Source organism: Eupeodes corollae, chromosome 1, assembly GCF_945859685.1.
Source record: "Eupeodes corollae chromosome 1, idEupCoro1.1, whole genome shotgun sequence".
NCBI lineage: Eukaryota > Metazoa > Arthropoda > Insecta > Diptera > Syrphidae > Eupeodes > Eupeodes corollae.
This window is the reverse complement of record NC_079147.1, coordinates 56149882-56168925: the sequence shown is the minus strand read 5'-3', so window position 1 is coordinate 56168925 and position 19044 is coordinate 56149882. Positions and strand designations below refer to the sequence as shown.

General features: G+C 39.3%; 1 protein-coding gene across 1 annotated transcript; it reads right to left on the bottom strand.

The window, feature by feature from the left end:
* Positions 1–4622: 4622 nt before the first annotated feature.
* On the bottom strand, positions 4623–18675 carry LOC129938677 (eIF-2-alpha kinase GCN2). Its single transcript, XM_056046360.1, has 13 exons — positions 18294–18675; positions 17987–18156; positions 8938–10053; positions 8576–8867; positions 8332–8517; positions 8163–8272; positions 7930–8103; positions 7341–7833; positions 7024–7281; positions 6225–6962; positions 5416–6153; positions 5180–5349; positions 4623–5118 (listed from the first exon to the last, which is right to left on the bottom strand). Exons 1-13 carry the CDS (start codon positions 18360–18362, stop codon positions 4989–4991), a joined length of 4644 nt encoding a protein of 1547 aa, XP_055902335.1. The 5' UTR covers positions 18363–18675; the 3' UTR covers positions 4623–4988.
* Positions 18676–19044: the final 369 nt, after the last annotated feature.

Sequence of the window (19044 nt, the reverse complement as noted above, 5' to 3'; positions counted from 1 at the left end):
TGGAGACTTATCCGTTTCATTATTTTTAGAAAGAATACCTATTTGGTACTTCATAAATGGCGTAACCTGAGTTGCTTCGAACTTCGTATATTGTTTGATTTGAAAACGACTTCTTAAATGATTTTCTAATCATTCCACAGTAAAATCTCCATATTTTCCGTTCAAAAATCTCCAATTCATTACGCTATGTGAAGTACAAAAAACGTATGTTAGGAACGGTCTTATAATCGTCTTTTACATCAAAAGTTGATTTACTGACATAGATTACGAATTGAATAAAGTTTATAATGATCCTATTACCACTCTCGCATTTTTTAAGAACTGCTCTGCCGTGTTTATTAAAAATAAATCGATTTTGAAAATTTATTCCTAGATACTTTTTTTCAGATCGTAATGGAATCTCGACGATATTTAATGACTTAATTGTTCACTCTCTTTCACCGCTAGATAATGTCCTTTACCATTTGCGTTTCTAAAACAAGTCAATCCGCATATGCATGTATTTATTTTCCAATCTCCATTTTTTAAAACAATTTTCTACAGGCTGAAGCTTACGCTCAATTTTGTTAAGGAGTCCATACCTGAAATGCGCGCTCAAAATAAGGCGGACTAAAGTGCTATATAGATTGAGAGCAATATATTGATCCTGAAATTCCTTAGGCCAACGTTTAACGAATCTTAACATACAGTTGGCTTTACTAACGATCGAATTAATATGCGCCCTGAAATTGAGATTCAAATTAAAAAAAAAAACTCAAGATTATTAAAACTATCAACGCGATATTTTATAATCAATCAATCTAGAAGTCCTTTTTTTTAGAGACAGTCATTGTCTGACATTTAATTGGGTTAATGTTAAGCCCCTTCTTTTGCACTAAATAACAAAACTTTTAATATCCTCTTGGAGTTTTAATCGATCATTTATAGATTTATGCTTTTGAAGATTTTCATATCATCCGCATAGATTAAAATTTTACTTTATCCTACACAATCATAACTTAGATAAAAAGTAGAGGTCCTAAATTACTACTCTGGGGAACTCCTGATTTAGCAATAAAAGGGTCGGACAAAGAACTTGTGAATTTTACTTGATATATTCTGAGGATAAGATGAAATCCATGTTTAAGCTCTAAGCTTAAATATTATGATATCATGAGAAAGTTGGTTAAAAGCTTTTGGATAATCAGTTTAAATTACAGAGTTCTGGGGTATTTGAGCAAATATTTTTGTTTATAATTAGTGAACACCGAAAGGGTCTTTGTAAACCCTTAAATAGGCCAAGGACACAGTGTGAGTCTGAGCATAAGGTTTGGATATGAGGTGTCGGTGTATATTAATTTTTAAATTCCTGGATATTTCAATAGAAGGGAAAGATAGATCGTGGCAAGGCATTCCACATTCGCGTAGTACGGCTAAAAAATGAATCTCTGCATTCCGAGGTTGGGTTCTAGGGAAAACTGATGAGCATTCGAAGAAGCGCGGGTATTACGGTTAAATTATTTAAGGGCAGGAATTCAAATGACTATTTCACTAGGGCATAGACCGTTAAAATTACGGTAAAAAATGGGAGACAAGAAACTTTACGACGTATAAAAGTTTTGTTGATTGTAGCCAGATCAGATGGAGAAAAAATTTCTTGCATCGTCTCAAAAAACCTAGACATCTTGCGGAATTTTTGGAAACATCGCATTTGTGATGGCTTGACAAAAGTTCGTTGCTGATGCGCATTCCGAGGAGATTTTCAGTTTCGTTGATACAAGTACCACTCATAGATAGTGGAAAAGAGGGTATATCTCCCTTTAACAACACAAGAGTGCATTGGGGCTTCGAAGCATTTAGTTCCACACGGTTTTTTAGGACGGAATTTAATGAGCTAATCACATTTTTTCGTTGCAGTTCCACATCCGAAAACGAATGTGAAAAGCTATGTCAGCAAAACAATGTTTGGATTAGAAGTAGCAGACGGTACATCATTTAAATAAATGGGAAAAAGGGTCGGAGACAAAACGGAGCTCTGGCCACACCAGAATTTATTTTATGGGTTTCAGGCTTAAATCCGTCAAAAACAACTTGGAAAGAAAATTTACAAAAAGCAAGCATTTTCAATAAAACAGCAAGATACCAGACTTTATCAAATGCCTTTGAAATATCAGAGGGCAATAATCTTAATTTCTTCAAAACGATGTACAAATATGTTCACTGTTCAGTAAGATGAACCGTGAGATTACGGTCATTAAGAAGCTTCCGCCCCTCAAGATATTTCTTAAGCAGATAATTAATCAGCGTTTCCATGATATAGAAAGAAACAACGTTAGTCATATCGGTCGATAATTTGCGTGGGAAGAAGATTCGCCTTTTTTGGAATTTTCTAAACAAATGCAGTTTTCCAGCTACTCGGAACGAGCCCAGAAGAATAGAATAGATGGAAAAGCATACGCAGTAGTTTTGCTAGCGTGGAAGAACACCTCTTTAGAATATTAGCGGGGATACCATTCGGACCAGGGGATTTATGAATGTTGAGCTCTTTAAGAACTCTTACCACAGTAAGAGTACGAAAAAAGATTAGTCCCATAGAATCACTAATTCGCTGAAGTGCAGGCGGAGTCATAAACCTCTCTTGCAGCGTTGAATTGGCGGTGAACTGCATTGCAAAAAGATTGGATTTCTCTAAAGAGCTAACAAAAGGAGTTTCATTAAGGACGAGCGTCGAAACCGCCGTTTTTTTACAAATGACCAAAAATTCTTACTGCCTTTGGAACATTCGAATATGGGCGTTGCAGGACTTCCTGGCTTGTTTAAACTTTTTCCGGTTTTCCTAAGTTGAGTTGCCTCTTAAACACCGGAAGCTCACCTCTTTCTCCATGATAACCTTTTTGCAGCTCGAATCGAACCATGATTTAGTCTTAGTTTTAATACTTTTAACCCTATTCCGGATAAAAGTTATCATTTCCAGATGAATCATACTAGTAACCATATCTGCACTGGAGTCTGGAGTCTACGTCACTACCGGGGAAGCATAATGACAAGTTAAAGATCCTGAAAAAATGATTGAGACCAGTTGGCTTTCTCCTACTGCCTTTAACTGGATTTGTTTGACACGAAAAATTAGCAGATATGACACTGTGGTCCGATGTGCCTAGAGGCATCAATACACGAATGTGTACTTATCAGGATCAGCAGTGAGAAACAAGTCACATGTAGTTTCTACCCGGCCGTTAACACTGCAGTCGTCGCGCGGATTACTATTGTATTCCACTCATACAAAATGGAGTATTCCTAAGAAACTAGTGATGGGGATTTTTCATCTCTTTTAGTATTTACAGTTAAATAGTTAGAACAGTTAGTTAACTTAACTTAAAATAACATGTAATTACATTTTAAAGCCAAAATAAATTTGAAAAAATTAAAGCATTTTGTTTTATTCTAATTTTAAAATGGATTACATATGTAATCCACGCGACGACTGGTGTAACATTTTGGTGCGCGACGACTGCAGGGTTAACGTCTGATGTTCGAGTTGGCTCATTGACCAGATGAGTAAGATGGTTAAACTCAGCAAAAATGTTAGCACATATTCCTTCAGGTGCTGTCTGGACCGAATGGAGAAGCCACGAAGAATTGTGAACGTTGAAATCGCCCGTAATAACGATTTAGTTTGAGGATACAGGGAGATAATTCTTTGGATGGAGTCAGTCGGAGCATTAAATTCCTAAAAAAAGTTTTAACCACATAAAATTATAGAGGGAGTTTGAACAGTGACCATATTGTGGTAAAAGTTGAAATGCAACATCATTCCTATATATGGCGAGACCATGATGTGAGAAAAATAATGGCACCAAGCAATACCCATGAATTCAAAATTCAGCAGGATGGGAATCTTCACCTTCTTGAATTTCACTCAATGCCAAAACAGCTTGTCCGTTAGAAACAGTGTGGATGTACACAGACAGAAAATTCGATCTCAGCCCACGAACATTATTATAATCTTCTCTAAAATTACCAAAAAGGTGTTTACAATAGAACCTCACTACTAGTGTTATGCCTTTAGAAGTGACGCTAAATTGGTAATTCACACAACACGACGAGAGTACATGAACCTCCTCACTCGAGCTTTCACTGCCATCGAAGATTGTTGACGAACGGCGTCAGACGTTCATATAATACGGCAGAAAGGATCTTATATGCGATGTTCAGGAGAGTGACGCTTCTTTAGTCGGCGAAATTCAGAGGGTCTTGTGTATTGGGAAAACTATGGTGACATTCCACTAATCAGGCATGCTTTCTTCCGACCATATTTTGCAGGTGAGTTGGTGCATGCTCCCTTCCAAGTCAAGCCTAAGTTAAATGATTCTATCTCCCTTACAGCGGAATTCGGTTCGTCATCGCCGTTATATATTTTAGAGAAGTGGTCTTTCCATATTCTCAGCATAAATTGGGGATCTACTACGATGTTCCCCTGATCGTCGTTATATGCTTCGGTTCGTGGCTGTTACATTTGGGAAGTTAGTGCTTCATAAATTCTTTCTATCTCTCCTCTATTTATTTAATCCCAAGGGATAAAACATGAGTTTAATCCAAAGATAAAACAAATCAATTTTACTATTTACAGTAATAATTATTATATTTTTAAATGATTTAATTAAAGATGTTAGGTAACAAAAATAATGCAAAATAAATGACAAAACACTCAAATAGCTTTCAGAGATTATTATTTCCCTTCAAACTTTTGAACTTTCCTAACTTTTGAACTTTTAATATTAATTTTTTTTTTAATTAAATGATGAAAAGTATAATTTTAGTTTATGATTACATATTTCGAGCGTACAAAAAGGAAGAAAAATAAACATATTTTTTTAATTAATTCTTACAATTTACAAAATGACGCGAGGATGAGATTTATTACGAAACTATTTATATGTAAAAATATGAAGAAAAAAGTAAGTAAGAGAAACTAAAATCAAAAACGACATTCGTTAAGTTAAGTTAAGTTAAATAATCACACGATAATATGAATCGCTGATATTGTACAAGGCCACAATGGGAGTGTTATTTTTTTCCGATAATATATCAATGATTTCATCAAAAATCGTAGATATGTAGCGTCTATGTTTAGGAAATCTAAAAGAAGAAAAGATGAGTCTTAAGACAAGTGTCGAATTTGGACTTCAACAAAAAGAACCTTTCTATCACAATATTCAATTCCAGTTCAGTCTCTTTCTTTGTGACTTCTCGAGGATTTATAGCACCTACGATGGCATTTATAGCTGTTGATGGCAGATCCACAACAAGGACGGTAAAATCTTCGTTTTTTCCAAATTGCAATAAAGTTGTTGTCATTTGTTGAGTTACCTTCGAAAAATAAATAAAACCAGGATCACATTTTAAATTCAAATCCTTAAAATATCGAAATTTTACATGATTCTCATAACGTCGTCGACTGTTAGCAGTCATTTTCTCGTGAGTCATGAACACAACTTGCACTTTTGGTAAGTGACTAAGGAGGGTTCCACTGTTCTTAATACTGGTAGTTGAGGCAGACATGCTGAGTCCAGAGAAGCCTTGCGTCATGTAGTCTAGGGAGTTGTTATCGTGTCGGAGGAGTTTCTGTATGTATTCGACCAGTTCGGCGTGTGTAACATGTCGCTCTTGGAAGCGTTCTCGATCCCACGAGCGCACCCGAAGCGATCCATTCTCTGCGACAAGAATCACATGAACAGCACCAAGATCTTTAGCCAGATCTTGGGCTTCTTCGGGTCCGGTAGCCTCTACGATTCCGCTTCGAATTCCGGCAGACCATAAGATTCGCATAATATAGGTGACATCCTTGAGGGGTGGCCTTGAGCCGGTGACACAGACTCCAACATCAATGGCTCGACATTCCTCATCGAACTCCGAGCCAACAGCGGCGACAAGCTTGTCCAGGGAAAACGATAAACCCGCCCCGCAAATCCCTCGATTCGGGATGTTCGCGTTGAAGCTCTGCGCTTGTTTCTGGAACTCAACCAACATTGTGTCGTAGCGTTCACCCACCGCCAGAACCGAGGGACGTGCAGATCGATTTGGCTTCACGTCAGCAATCATCTGCCACACTATCCCTCCGGAAGACGCCCTTTCAAAACTTATAGGAAGCCCAGCACACACATGGATTGGACACTTTAAAACAAAACAAAAACCAGCTAACTAACAAACTTCTCTGATGCTAAAAAATGTGCCCCAGAACTTACTGTGACTCCAAGACTCTTGGCAAGCATAACAATCGCCTCCAACTCTCTTATGGCACCCTTGGCCAAAGAAGATGCTTCCCCCTTCCCACGTACCAGAGACTTCAAAGCCGATTCATCAGCGTTGTTTCTCTGGCCATTCACAATAAAATCCGCCAACAGCAGATCTATCAATGCACTGGCACTTGTCTTGGACTTCTCCATTATGGCAGTTACGGCAGAGTGGAAATGGAACTTCGACAAACGGCCCTCGATGTAGTCCAAAATGTTGCCGAACAGCTCTGAATACATTGACTTTGGCACATTGCAGTAAATCAGAATGGATCGCAGCAGACTTGTGTGATTCATCCGTATGCAGATGTTCTTATCCCTGAGGCGGGGAATCTCATTTGTAATCTCGTAGGCGACAGACATAATCTCGGCGTCGATAAGATGGTTCCCAGGCATCGGGGTGATGATATCGAATGCGCACTCGTAGTTCTGCTTCGGGTGGAAGTTGAAGACCTTCTTCTCGCGATACACCCTGTCGACGGAGTATCGTCGGATCATATTCACCCCGCTCATGGCAATATGGCGGGCAAAGGGCACCCGCAAATCGCTTGGCAGAACAACAACTCCCCCCGAGTGGGTCATAAGCTTGACTGGATTCAGCCAGACACTGCTATTTTTCGAGAATGGCGAGAGAAGCGGTGTGTCTACTTCGATTGCTCCGTGCTTCCGAAACAGACCCACAACTTTTGACTGAAAAGGTATCAAGAGATTCAAATTTTTTATTTGTTCAATGTGAATTTTAAGAAGCTACCTTAACAAACTCAATGGCTGGATTCAGGGACACTAATCCGAGGTGATAGGTGTGCTCCAGGACTTCATCGCTCTCTTGCTGGAGACATCGAGCCACTAAGTGCTTGTAGGCTTTACTCTGAGGATTAGCAAGAGCGTGTCGCAGCATTTCTTGAAGTTCATTTGCCTCCAATTGTGCTGGTGGCACCAGATCTGAGGCCAATAGCTCCTCGGCGGTGGGTCGTTGACAGGGATCATGATTAAGAAGCCATCGAATTATCTATTCCATAGAAAAAACCCTTGTTAGAAACGGAAAGATATCATTACCCTAAATCTTACCTGTATAGTCTTCTCGCACTTCGAATCCTTCAGCATAGAATCTGGGATGATGATGGCCGGAGTACGCAGCGATAGAATCGTCTTAGCCCGTTCCATTCCAGTTTCAAAGGGAGGTTGACTCATCTCGAAGAGAATTATCCCCAAAGTATACATATCGACTTTTTGGCCATAGGTTGACTTCGAAGCGTTGCCCGTCAGCTCTGGGGCGACATACAGCGTTGTACCTACTTTGCCGGTTCCTGTACCTTCTTCGGTTGTTGGCACATGAGAATGGTTGACGTGTTCTTGGGCCTGTAGTGCTAAGAAACTCGTCGTCGCCAATCCAAAGTCACCGATCTTAATTTGATCATGCGAATCCAGAAATATATTGACGGGTTTCAAGTCACGATGGATCATGCCCTGTTGATGGATGTGCGAGAGGCCTTCGGCGATTTCCCGGAACAATCGCCACAATCGATCTGTGTCCTCGTATAAGTTGTCATCTATGGCAGTTCTTTACATCAAACAAAGAGGATTGAGAGTGTTTGTTTGCATTCTTCAAGGAGGGAGGAAGAGGCTTGAAAGAGGATTTGGAGTAAGAAAAACTCACCTCAATGTACACTTTTCACAAAACTCCATCTGAATATACATAACTTGAGCCATTGGACGAGGGGAAGCACATTTCTCGACTGTTTCATCAGACGACTCCTCCTCGTAGACAGCTACCTCTCCATTGGAATTGACAAATTCAATGCCATCACTGTCCGAGTCATCAATAGTTGGCCTTAAGGATGACTTGGAATTAAAACGTTTTCAAGTCCAATATCATTTTACCAAACTCACATAAAACCCTTCCAAATGCTTGAGGAACTTTCGTCCATGTCAGGAATTGATGCAGCTTTAGGTTTTGTACTTTCATAGCTCACAGACAAATCTCCTGAGACACTATTATCCTAGTTAAAGGAGGTTTTCATAAGCTTCTATTCTTGATGCGCAAGACTAAACATCTTACCATTTCCTCCATATCAGCATCGGTTGCACTCTCGATCCAACTGTTAAAATATCTCACAACATTCTCATGATTTAAGCGCGACAAGAGTTCCACTTCTCGAGTCATCTTTTTGTACAGCTGACGACTTCTTGCAGGGAGAGGGATACGTTTGATGGCGTACTCTCGATTGTCGAGGATATTTCTAACCTAAAAGACCTTCCACATAGTATTGTCTATTAGTTTGAGACTGGAAGAAGCCAATTACCTTCAAGACATCGCCGAATGCCCCCTTTCCGAGATACTTTAGTTCCTCGAATTCGGTCTTTAGTCGGCTATGACTTGTAATCAAAGTGGGTATAGTGAAACCGGATCGGTCGGGATTGAATGAGGGCACAGCTAAAGTGTCCCGTTTGTTGTTCTTCTCCACCACAGCTCTCGGTTCGCAGTTAGCTGCCTTATGAGGAATACCATTTTCTTTTTCGTCATGATACGCAGCTGATCTGAGGAATGGATGTTCAAGGAGTTCCGAAGCAGAAAGGGTTCGATCCGAATTGCACCTAGAGGAAAATGGAAAAGAAGGCAGTTGTAAGGATTAAGAATTAGATTCTCTTGATTCTTGACTCTTACTTGTCAATAAAATCTCTCATCTCAAACGTTAGAGTGGGCATCAGGGATTCCACCAAAGCCCCCAAAGCTGGCAAATCTCCTTTTGAAGATTTCTGTCCTCCCACCAAGTCAAGAAGATTGGGAACTAGCGAAAAATCCGTACATCGTATGGTTCCAGTGTTATCCATAAACACAGTGGTATCAAATAGATGACTGTGCGAGACGCCTTTGTTATGCAAATAAACCAAAGCATCGATAACTCCCCTCGTCACCATCCTCGCCCCGTCAATACACCATCCCAGAGAGGAACTTATATTGAAAACACTCGTTCCGAGGACAAAGTCCTGAGCGAGATAAACTTGTACACCTTCTTTGCGCTTCATGCACAAAACACACTCGTAGGGAATTAGGTTCTTGTGATTCAGTTGGGAGAGTTGGGCGACTTGTTTCTCGATGGCCAAACACATCTCGTCAATTTTGTGGCCCCCACATTTGGTTTCTACGCCCCAGAAGCAGCTGCCAGTGCAGCGTTGTTCGAGCTGAGAGTACTTGATGTTCCATTCGGTTATGAACAGCAACTGGCCGTTGTCAACGTCGAGCCCCGTGTAAGCGATGCATCCCTTGGGCGAGTGTCCCAAGCAACAGCCGCGTTTAATCTGACGACCAACTCGCTGAAAATACAGCGTCTCGCAGCTGCGATGATCCAAACACTTATTCGGATACACCAACCCACGGAAATATGGCAGAGAATTCTCCGAACTCTCCGATGACGATGGATTGCGATTCGATTCACTCATGCTGCGTCGGGGTTCACCTCGTCGGCGGGCTTCACTCTTGTAAATCTCTTTGCGCCTCTCAACCTCATCCAAGCGGTTCTGGCGCTCGAGGGTTTCCTTCTGCATTTTCTGGTAGAGTTCTTCTTGTTCTCGTTTTTGTTTCTCTTGAACCATTTCGTCGTAGAAACTGCCACGCGGTGGTTTGTTGTGTTTGAGGAGGAATGCTTGCACAGTTTGGGCCAGCTCGAATATCATAACTTCACCGCGGAGTTCAACGGATTGCTGGTGCAGCATTTTGAGCAGTTCATCGATGAGGCTGTCGGAGATGCCTTTGGTTTCCTCCAGCGATATTTTTGGTGGTCTAGAAAAACCAACGAATGCAATTGTAATTGTAATTATATTTGTTTTAGTTGTTTAAAAGGGGATAAGTTATTTTTTTTAGGTTTATAATGATCTAACTGCCCCCTCTACCCCTCCTACCGGGTAGTGCTTAAACTATAATCAAATTTTAGTGTACTTAAATCAGAAGAAATTACCAACTGATATTGTTATAGCGTTTACGCCAAGCCACTCAAGCCCACTTAAAAAAAGCCCATTATCAGTAATGATTTAAGTATAAACAATAAGTTACGGTAACTAAATCACTATCAGTTTATCACACAAGCACTTGAAAAAAGGTATCAAACCCTTTAATAAGCTTATTACAAAATAATTGCAATAATAAATGTGACGTATCGTAACAAAAATTTTAACAAAAATAAACTAATGGGGGGATTTATCTTTTTATTTTGTTTGTTCAGCGCCTGGAAAGGTGAATCAGTTTAGGTATTACACTGTGGCTCATTTGATTAGGTTACTTTTCATAATTTTTCGACTATGGGTACAATTTTGTCAGTCCTTTTTGATCGAAAGTTGTATTGTGCTTATGATAATTTGACCAAAAAGTGCTCCATATGTAGAAAAATAAGGAATAAGTAACAATGGCAAGTTTGAAGTCGCTCAACTTAGATCGTCGTTAGCGGTGATTCTTGTCGCTTTTGATATAGGGTCTCACCCAATAAACTTCTTTATCTAGTTCGGTCCCTAGTTAGATGTCTCCGGTTGCTTACTTTAAGTTGGGTGAGATCACTTTCCACTTGTGTGAGCCACCTACGATGTCCTACGGGTTTGGATGCGAAGCTTGTCGTTCACGCGAAGAACTCTTGTCTTGAGCTTTTGTCATAGTCTGGGTGAAAGAGCAGGGCAAGCGCAGAGGAGGTGAGAGATTGTTTCTTCTTCTTCTTCGTCCATACCGCTCCTGCAGAAGTCATTTGAGGCTACACTAAGTCGTATTGCGTGTCTGCCAATAAGACAGTGTCCCGTAAGGACACCTATTAGGGAGCTAATATGAAGTGTGCTTTGAGATAACAAGTCTTTAGGTCCAGTGAAGGCCATATGAGTTTTGTAAGTGCGCATGTTAGTAAATTGTGCCACCTAGAGTTTGCTTCCGCAAAAGCTGTTTCTTTTAGCATAAGTTAGCTATCGGTATACCTATCTCCTTCCGTTCAGGTGAAAAAGGCATGATAGTACCATTTTAAGCGAGTTCATAGGCTCTACAATTTCCCGTGATGTCTCTGTGGCCCGGCACCCAACATAGGTGAATGTTAAATTGCTGCGAAATCTCCATAAGAGACGATCGACAATCAAGGGCCGTTTAAGATTTGGTTGAGACACCGTCAAGAGATTTAATAGCAGCCTGACTGCCAGAGAAGATGCGGATATCAGAAGTTGATATCACGTTTTCTCTTAGCCAGGAGAGAACCTCTTTGATCGCTAAAATTTCCGCTTGGAAGACGCTGCAATGATTAGGGAGGCAGAATGAGATGCTTAGATTAAGCTTTTTTGAGTACACACCACTACCAACTCCATCATTTGTCTTGGATCCATCTGTATAAAAATGAATACTTTTGTTATCCAGGAGTTTTTTGTCTTCCCATTCACCTCCGGATGGAATGGATACCTGGAAGTTTTTTCTAAATTGGGGTTTAGGAATAGTGTAGTCTATGTAAAGGGTGATTTTTTTGAGGTTAGGATTTTCATGCATTAGTATTTGACAGATCACGCGGGATTTCAGACATGGTGTCAAAGAGAAAGATGCTCAGTATGCTTTGACATTTCATCTTACTAACTTACTAACGAGCAACACTTGCAAATCATTGAATTTTATTACCAAAATCAGTGTTCGGTTCGAAATGTGTTTCGCGCTTTACGTCCGATTTATGGTCTACATAATCGACCAAGTGAGCAAACAATTAATGCGATTGTGACCAAGTTTCGCACTCAGTTTACTTTATTGGACATTAAACCAACCACACGAATGCGTACAGTGCGTGCAGAAGAGAATATTGCGTCTGTTTCTGAGAGTGTTGCCGAAGACCGTCAAATGTCGATTCGTCGCCGTTCGCAGCAATTGGGTTTGTGTTATTCGACCACATGGAAGATCTTACGCAAAGATCTTGGTGTAAAACCGTATAAAATACAGCTCGTGCAAGAACTGAAGCCGAACGATCTGCCACAACGTCGAATTTTCAGTGAATGGGCCCTAGAAAAGTTGGCAGAAAATCCGCTTTTTTATCGACAAATTTTGTTCAGCGATGAGGCTCATTTCTGGTTGAATGGCTACGTAAATAAGCAAAATTGCCGCATTTGGAGTGAAGAGCAACCGGAAGCCGTTCAAGAACTGCCCATGCATCCCGAAAAAATGCACTGTTTGGTGTGGTTTGTACGCTGGTGGAATCATTGGACCGTATTTTTTCAAAGATACTGTTGGACGCAACGTTACGGTGAATGGCGATCGCTATCGTTCAATGTAACAAACTTTTTGTTGCCAAAAATGGAAGAACTGAACTTGGTTGACATGTGGTTTCAACAAGATGGCGCTACATGCCACACAGCTCGCGATTCTATGGCCATTTTGAGGGAAAACTTCGGAGAACAATTCATCTCAAGGAATGGACCGGTAAGTTGCCACCAAGATCATGCGATCTGACGCCTTTAGACTATTTTTTGTGGGGCTACGTCAAGTCTAAAGTCTACACAAATAAGCCAGCAACTATTCCAGCTTTGGAAGACAACATTTCCGAAGAAATTCGGGCTATTCCGGCCGAAATGCTAGAAAAAGTTACCCAAAATTGGACTTTCCGAATGGACCACCTAAGACGCAGCCGCGGTCAACATTTAAATGAAATTATCTTCAAAAAGTAAATGTCATGGACCAATCTAACGTTTCAAATAAAAAAAAACGATGAGATTTTGCAAATTTTATGCGTTTTTTTTTTTTTTTTAAAAGTTCTCAAGCTCTTAAAAAATCACCATTTACTTTGGTATAGAACCAAATAGGTTCAAAATGATGGAGTACCGTAAATTGTTGTTGGTCCATTAAGATGAGGCGATGAGTCTAATAGCTGTACTCGCTGCCACTTATTTGCTGTCTTATAGGTTTCTAACGCTACTGAGGGTGTGGTGGTTCTCAATGCCCCGCTTATGCGGAGACATGCAGTGCGTTGGAGTCTGCTGAGGTTGTCGTAGTATGTGACTTTCTCCAGTGCAGTCCACCATACTGCAACCCCGTACATAAGTATTGGTCGGATGACCCTTGTGTATAGCCAGTAGGTTATTGCTTCCTATGACTTTCTTGCAAGAGAAAAGAGCTGCTGTAGCTTTTTTAACTCTTTCCTGAATATTAGATTTCAAACTTAATTTTTTGTCCAATATCAGACCAAGATATTTAGCTTCATTGGTAAAAATTAGTGGTACACCTTTTATTGAAGGAGGTATAATTACTGGGATCTTGTATTTTCTTGTAAAAAGGACAAGGTCTGTTTTTTGAGGATTAATACTAAGTCCGCAGTGATCAGCCCATCTAGTGAGCATATTGAGTGTGTTTTGAAGGAGGTCTCTCAGTCTATTAGGATGTTCTCCTTGACGGCGATAGCAACATCATCGGCATATGCAACCACTCTGTAGCCTTCCCTCTCAAGGGATATTAGTAGTTCGTTAACCACTATGTTCCACAGGAGAGGGGACAGAACAACACCTTGCGGAGTGCCTCTACCTACAGACCTTTTCGTACAAAAATCCCCCATCTTAGAGTTAATGATCCTGATTTTTAGCATTAGATTAATCAACTCACAGATTGAGTATTCGACGTTAAGTGTCGTCATAGCAGAAGTGATAGTGAAAAAGAACAGGAATGCCAAAACCAGACATAGTTCTATACAGCTCGTTCCTGTATATGATGTAATTTGCGGCCTTGAAATCGATGAAAAGATGGTGGGTGTCGATTTGATATATTTGGGTTAAATACATTCAAATAAAAGCCTGTACAAATAAGTAGAAAGGTAAGCGCAAAATAAAGCGATAACCACGCGAAGTATGAAGGTACACATTAGTGACACAACATAGAAGACCGGGCTCGACCAAGAGTTTGATGTCTTCTCTCTTTATACTTCGTATGGATTATGTAAGAAAGAACAACACTGACGAATCGAACATGATCGTCCAACACGGAAACTAGTTGTCCTGCTGCTTCTTTCTCGTGTTTTTCCCTTTATCTAAGGTCTACTTTTTTATAAGTTCGTACACTAAGGGTCTCGCAGTACTTGGATCATCTACATTTATAACAAGTACAAATCCACACTCTTCGGCTAAAACATTCCCATTCTTTAAAAAATCCTCTTTTGCTTCGCACCACTTGAATGGCGACCATCTTAGTTAGCCGGTGGTCAGGCAATTGCATGACACGCAGAACATAGTCAACTTGTGTTTGAGTGTTTTAATTAGTAACGGAGTTATCATTATCACCGAACTATGAAATGCTCGTTTCAGGTAGTACCTTAAAAGTTTCTCAACCGATTCATTTTCTGAACCTCCTCATACCTGTGCAGCATAAACGATGATTGATTCCGCTACAGTTTCAAAGACCCGACATTTACTACTGTGCTTTATTAATTTGTTGTTGAAGCAATTTTTCCAAGTAGCGTTTATTGCAGTTTTCGCCTTAGATAATTTATCTTTTAATTGTTTATCCTTTTTCATATTTTGTGTGAATAGTACACCAAGATATTTGTATTCTTTTACAACCTCAACAGCATTCCCTTCGTAAAACCATTTCTTGTTTGCGCTAGTTCTCCCTCCTCCCTTTCGAATTACCATAACTTTGGACTTATCCGGATTAACCACAAGATTCCACAATTTACAGAATTCTTGGAGCTTATTTAACATTTACTGTAGAGTTTCAGGTGAGTTTGCCATCATCACTACAACATCTGCAAAAAGAAGGGCTTTAATTTGCAGTCCCGCAAATTCTATGCCACCAGGTAGGCAATAGATCAAGTCGTTTATAAAAAGTGCAAACGGGGCTAAGAGGACAGCCTTGTCTGACTCCTGTTTTGGTTGCAAACCACTCTGATCTATTAGCACCATTCCAAACTGACGATTCCGTATCTCGATAGATACTTTGAATGAGTTGACCAAATTTTAACGACATTCCAAGCCCGTACAACTTGTACAATAGGCCATCCCGGTCGACCGTGTCGAACGCTGCTCTAAAATCCACGAAGATGACATACAACTTTTTAGTTCTTGCAAGGTATGAGTCAGCAATACTTTCGAACACGAAAATGTGATCAATAGTAGAAATGCCCGATCTGAAGCCCGCCTGAAATTCACTTAAGAGATTTTTTGATGAAATCCACATTTTGAGCCGATTCTGAAGTACTGAGGTGAAAATTTTATAGGAGGCATTTAGAAAGGAATTACCTCTGTAGTTCGCAGGATTCATTGCACAACACGTCTTGTAAATGGGGAACACTAAAGCTTCCTTAAACTGTTCAGTTATTACACTATTTTCCATGACGCTGGTAATTAGGCCGGTTAGCGTCTGAATGAGATTATTCGATCCGTATTTGTAAAATTCTACAGGTATCCTATCCGATCCAGCTGCTTTACCATCCTTGAGTCCATTGACGATAGAAGAAACTTCTTGCATAGTGATAGGTGAATCTAAAATAGGCTCTTGAAAGTTAGGTGGGGCGTAGTGGTACTTGGATAACTCGTTTGATGTTGGGTTTAAAAGTTGCTAAACATTTTTCTGCAAAACTTGCGGGCTTAAGCTGATGTCAATAATATATTTAGTACCATTTAAATGGCGAGCTAAGGTCCAAAATTCTGAAGAGTTCATAGCGAAAATGAAAACTATAAGACTTTAAATTGGAAGCTAACAACGTGAAAAAAAAATGAATAAGAGAACATTAGGACTTATGCAGCTGCATTGGACCAACGTCAATTCCTTTGCAATGAAACAAATAATACAAATTGTATGAAGTTTAATTTTTAAATTGTATTCAATAAAAAATTGAATTTAATTTCTAAGTCATGGAATTGCATAATTCTATGACCAGCTAAGAATATGGTTTTAGGCTATGAGATAAGACGTTGTAAACAGAGCCTTCTTTGTTTGTTTGAAAATAGATACTTTATTTTCATGATCTTTGTGTAACAATAGGAACTTTTATTTTGTTAGGAATTAAAATGGAATCACCAATACTTCTCAAGCTAAGACCATAATTGAAAAATTATTAGAGAAACCATTTTCAACAATATCGTTTTCGGAGAAGCTAATAATGGGCTTCCTACAGATTTAAAATGAACCTTCGAACCTTTATCGAAAAGCTATTTGATGGCGAGAATAACAAGAAATTATTTTGTTGATCTTGTTTGCTTTTTTCCTGTATCTCTTTTGCATGGAGCTCCTCGGATGTGGACAATATGAACACTCTAACCACACTTCAGAGACAACAAAAGCTAAATGCCTCCCATTTCCAATATGAAATTAAATTAGCTACCTTTGGTCAGACTAGGAAAGACGAATCTTGAAGTGGCCAATAAAAAATTCAAAAAAATCGTGCGGTGTTAAAACGTCAACAGTTTTTAAAGTTTTCCAATTGCTATCCAAAATGATTTAATCAACACTGTTGCTGACGTTTTAGGCGATCACATTTTTGATAGAGTCCGATAGCCAGAGCTTATAGCTTTGTCTGACATTCATATAAAGTCCCAATTATCTAATTTGCTGCCTTTATCGATGTAAGCTCAGGGCGGACTGCAGAAAAATTGAATAAAATGAACTATTATTTTTGAAAACTTATCTTCAACTTCTAGAAGAAAGTAGCTGACCCTGAGATCATGAGCAGGAATCGCCACTGAGGGTCTCCATTTTTCAGTATCAGATAAACAATACTAAGGTTCCATTCATCGGGCATGCTTTCTCTCGACCATTTCTTAAAGATAAGTTGGTGCATGCTTCTATCTAGATTATATCCAATTGCTTTGAAGAGCTCGTCATTCAAGCCACCTGCTCCAGCGGCTTTGTTAGACTTCAACTTAGATGTGGCAATCTGTACTTCTTCTATGTCGAGAGGACGGGATTGTTGGCTTTCGTCGTCTATATGAGTGGATCATCATCGGTTCGTCGTCGCCGCTATACATTCTCCAGAAGTATTCCTTCCATATCCCCAACATTGACTGCTATTCCACTATGATGTTTCCACTTTCGTCTTGCCAGCTTTTGGTTCAAGGTTTATGTACTTATGAATTTCGTTTTACCTGCTCTTAAAACTTTCATGGTTCTTTTGCCTTCAACAAAAGTCGTATTACAATACTGAACATTTGAGACCTTATTTGCCAGAAAGAACGTGGCAAGGCATTCCACATTCGCGTTGTACGGCTAAGAAACGAATCTCTAACTTGATAGTACGGCGAAGTTGGATTCGATTTTAGGTATACATACTTTGGAGGATGAGCATTCCTAGAGGCGTAAGTATTACGGAGGTATGCAACTGACTATTTCTCTAAAGCATTATCAATTTAAAAGGTGAGACAAGTTACTTTACGATAATGATGAAGCAACTTAAAAGACAATTTTATTGAGGACTCATAAAGTTTTGATTTTAAGAATAAATTATTCAAGTTTCAGTAAAGAACAAACGAAAAAAAAATGGGCATAATTAAGTGAACCGGAGTGTATGAAAAAATTAATTATATTGGCGGCGCGACGCAATGAATCAACTGATAAGCCAATATTTACATTAGTTGCATGCTTATGGACTACAATCTAACATCAAGCGGAACAATTTGCTTCCCAACTAGATTTGTTCCTTCTTATTGGAATTTTGTTTGTACATCCCTTAAAACCGTAGACTCCAAGGTCAATTAAAGTTCCCATTAGTATCCCGAGGCATAACAGAACTACTTACAATTTAGGATATTTCGCCGGGCAAATAATCCGTAACTTCGTCCTAACATAAGCTTCTCCATTGCCGGAAGAATCCCGTAAGGGGGTCAACAGAATACGTATATCCGGGGGCTTCCAGATGCCAGCAACACTCTTGTCACGCAGATCTTCAACATCGTTTCCAAATATGCTCTGAAAAATGTAGGTTATAAATTTTATCAACACTCGCCCAAATAACTAAACTAGGAAGTTGTTATGTTATGAGGCAATAAACTTTGGAAATTTCGTAGGATTTTTATGCCGCATGTATTTACGCATCATAGACGTACCTTTATCACTTCGAGTTCCGAGATTTGTCGTTCGCGAAATGATTCTTTAGTTGCGGGAGTTGTTGCCATTGTTGGAAAGGCAGCGTGGGCGCTAAAGGGCGCTCAATAATGAACACATATTGGACACAATATTATAATTTCAATAAAATGTTTAAGGAAGTTCTTATTCTTATCAATTTGACTGTTTTTTTTAGTGGAATTTGGTTCAGTTGTTTGGGAAAATTGGGATTATGAAAATGTCTTAATTTTTGTTGATTTTTTTAGCAGAGAAGAGAGCAACTAGCCGTGGCGTAAATAGGACGTCGCGTCGCGATACGCGTTTGATCAGGTTCAGTTTGTTGCAAAATTTCACTTCACTTCAGCCGAAACCGAAACTCGACAGACGAAAGAAGAAAGCTGTCAAAGTGATAAGGAAAAATGTAGTAGATTAATGTTTAGTTCTTGGATATTGCATTTAGGCTGGAAATGCAATGAATGTTAAGTAATGAACATAACTGGCTCACCACAGCGTCGACCTTAAATGTGCCTTTCAAAGTTAATTTTTATATTAAATTTACCACCAGGTTCCAGTGAAGAGGGGATAGAACACCTGTTAGTATATAAATTACTAACTATTTGTATGCATATACTTTACTATAAAATGTATATATCTATTTTTGTATATAGATCGATAGATAGATACATTTTATTCATGAAAAACTAATTTTTATACATTCTATTGAATAGTGAATATGAATAAATTAAGACATGA

Excerpts from the sequence above, each read along its gene's own strand:
- LOC129938677 (XM_056046360.1), bottom strand. The coding sequence starts at position 18,362 with ATGGCAACAACTCCCGCAACTAAAGAATCATTTCGCGAACGACAAATC. Across the intron at positions 18,157-18,293 it reads CGGAACTCGAAGTGATAAAG|AGCATATTTGGAAACGATGT; the intron begins GTACGTCTATGA and ends TACATTTTTCAG. Across the intron at positions 8,273-8,331 it reads ATGCTGATATGGAGGAAATG|GATAATAGTGTCTCAGGAGA; the intron begins GTAAGATGTTTA and ends TCCTTTAACTAG.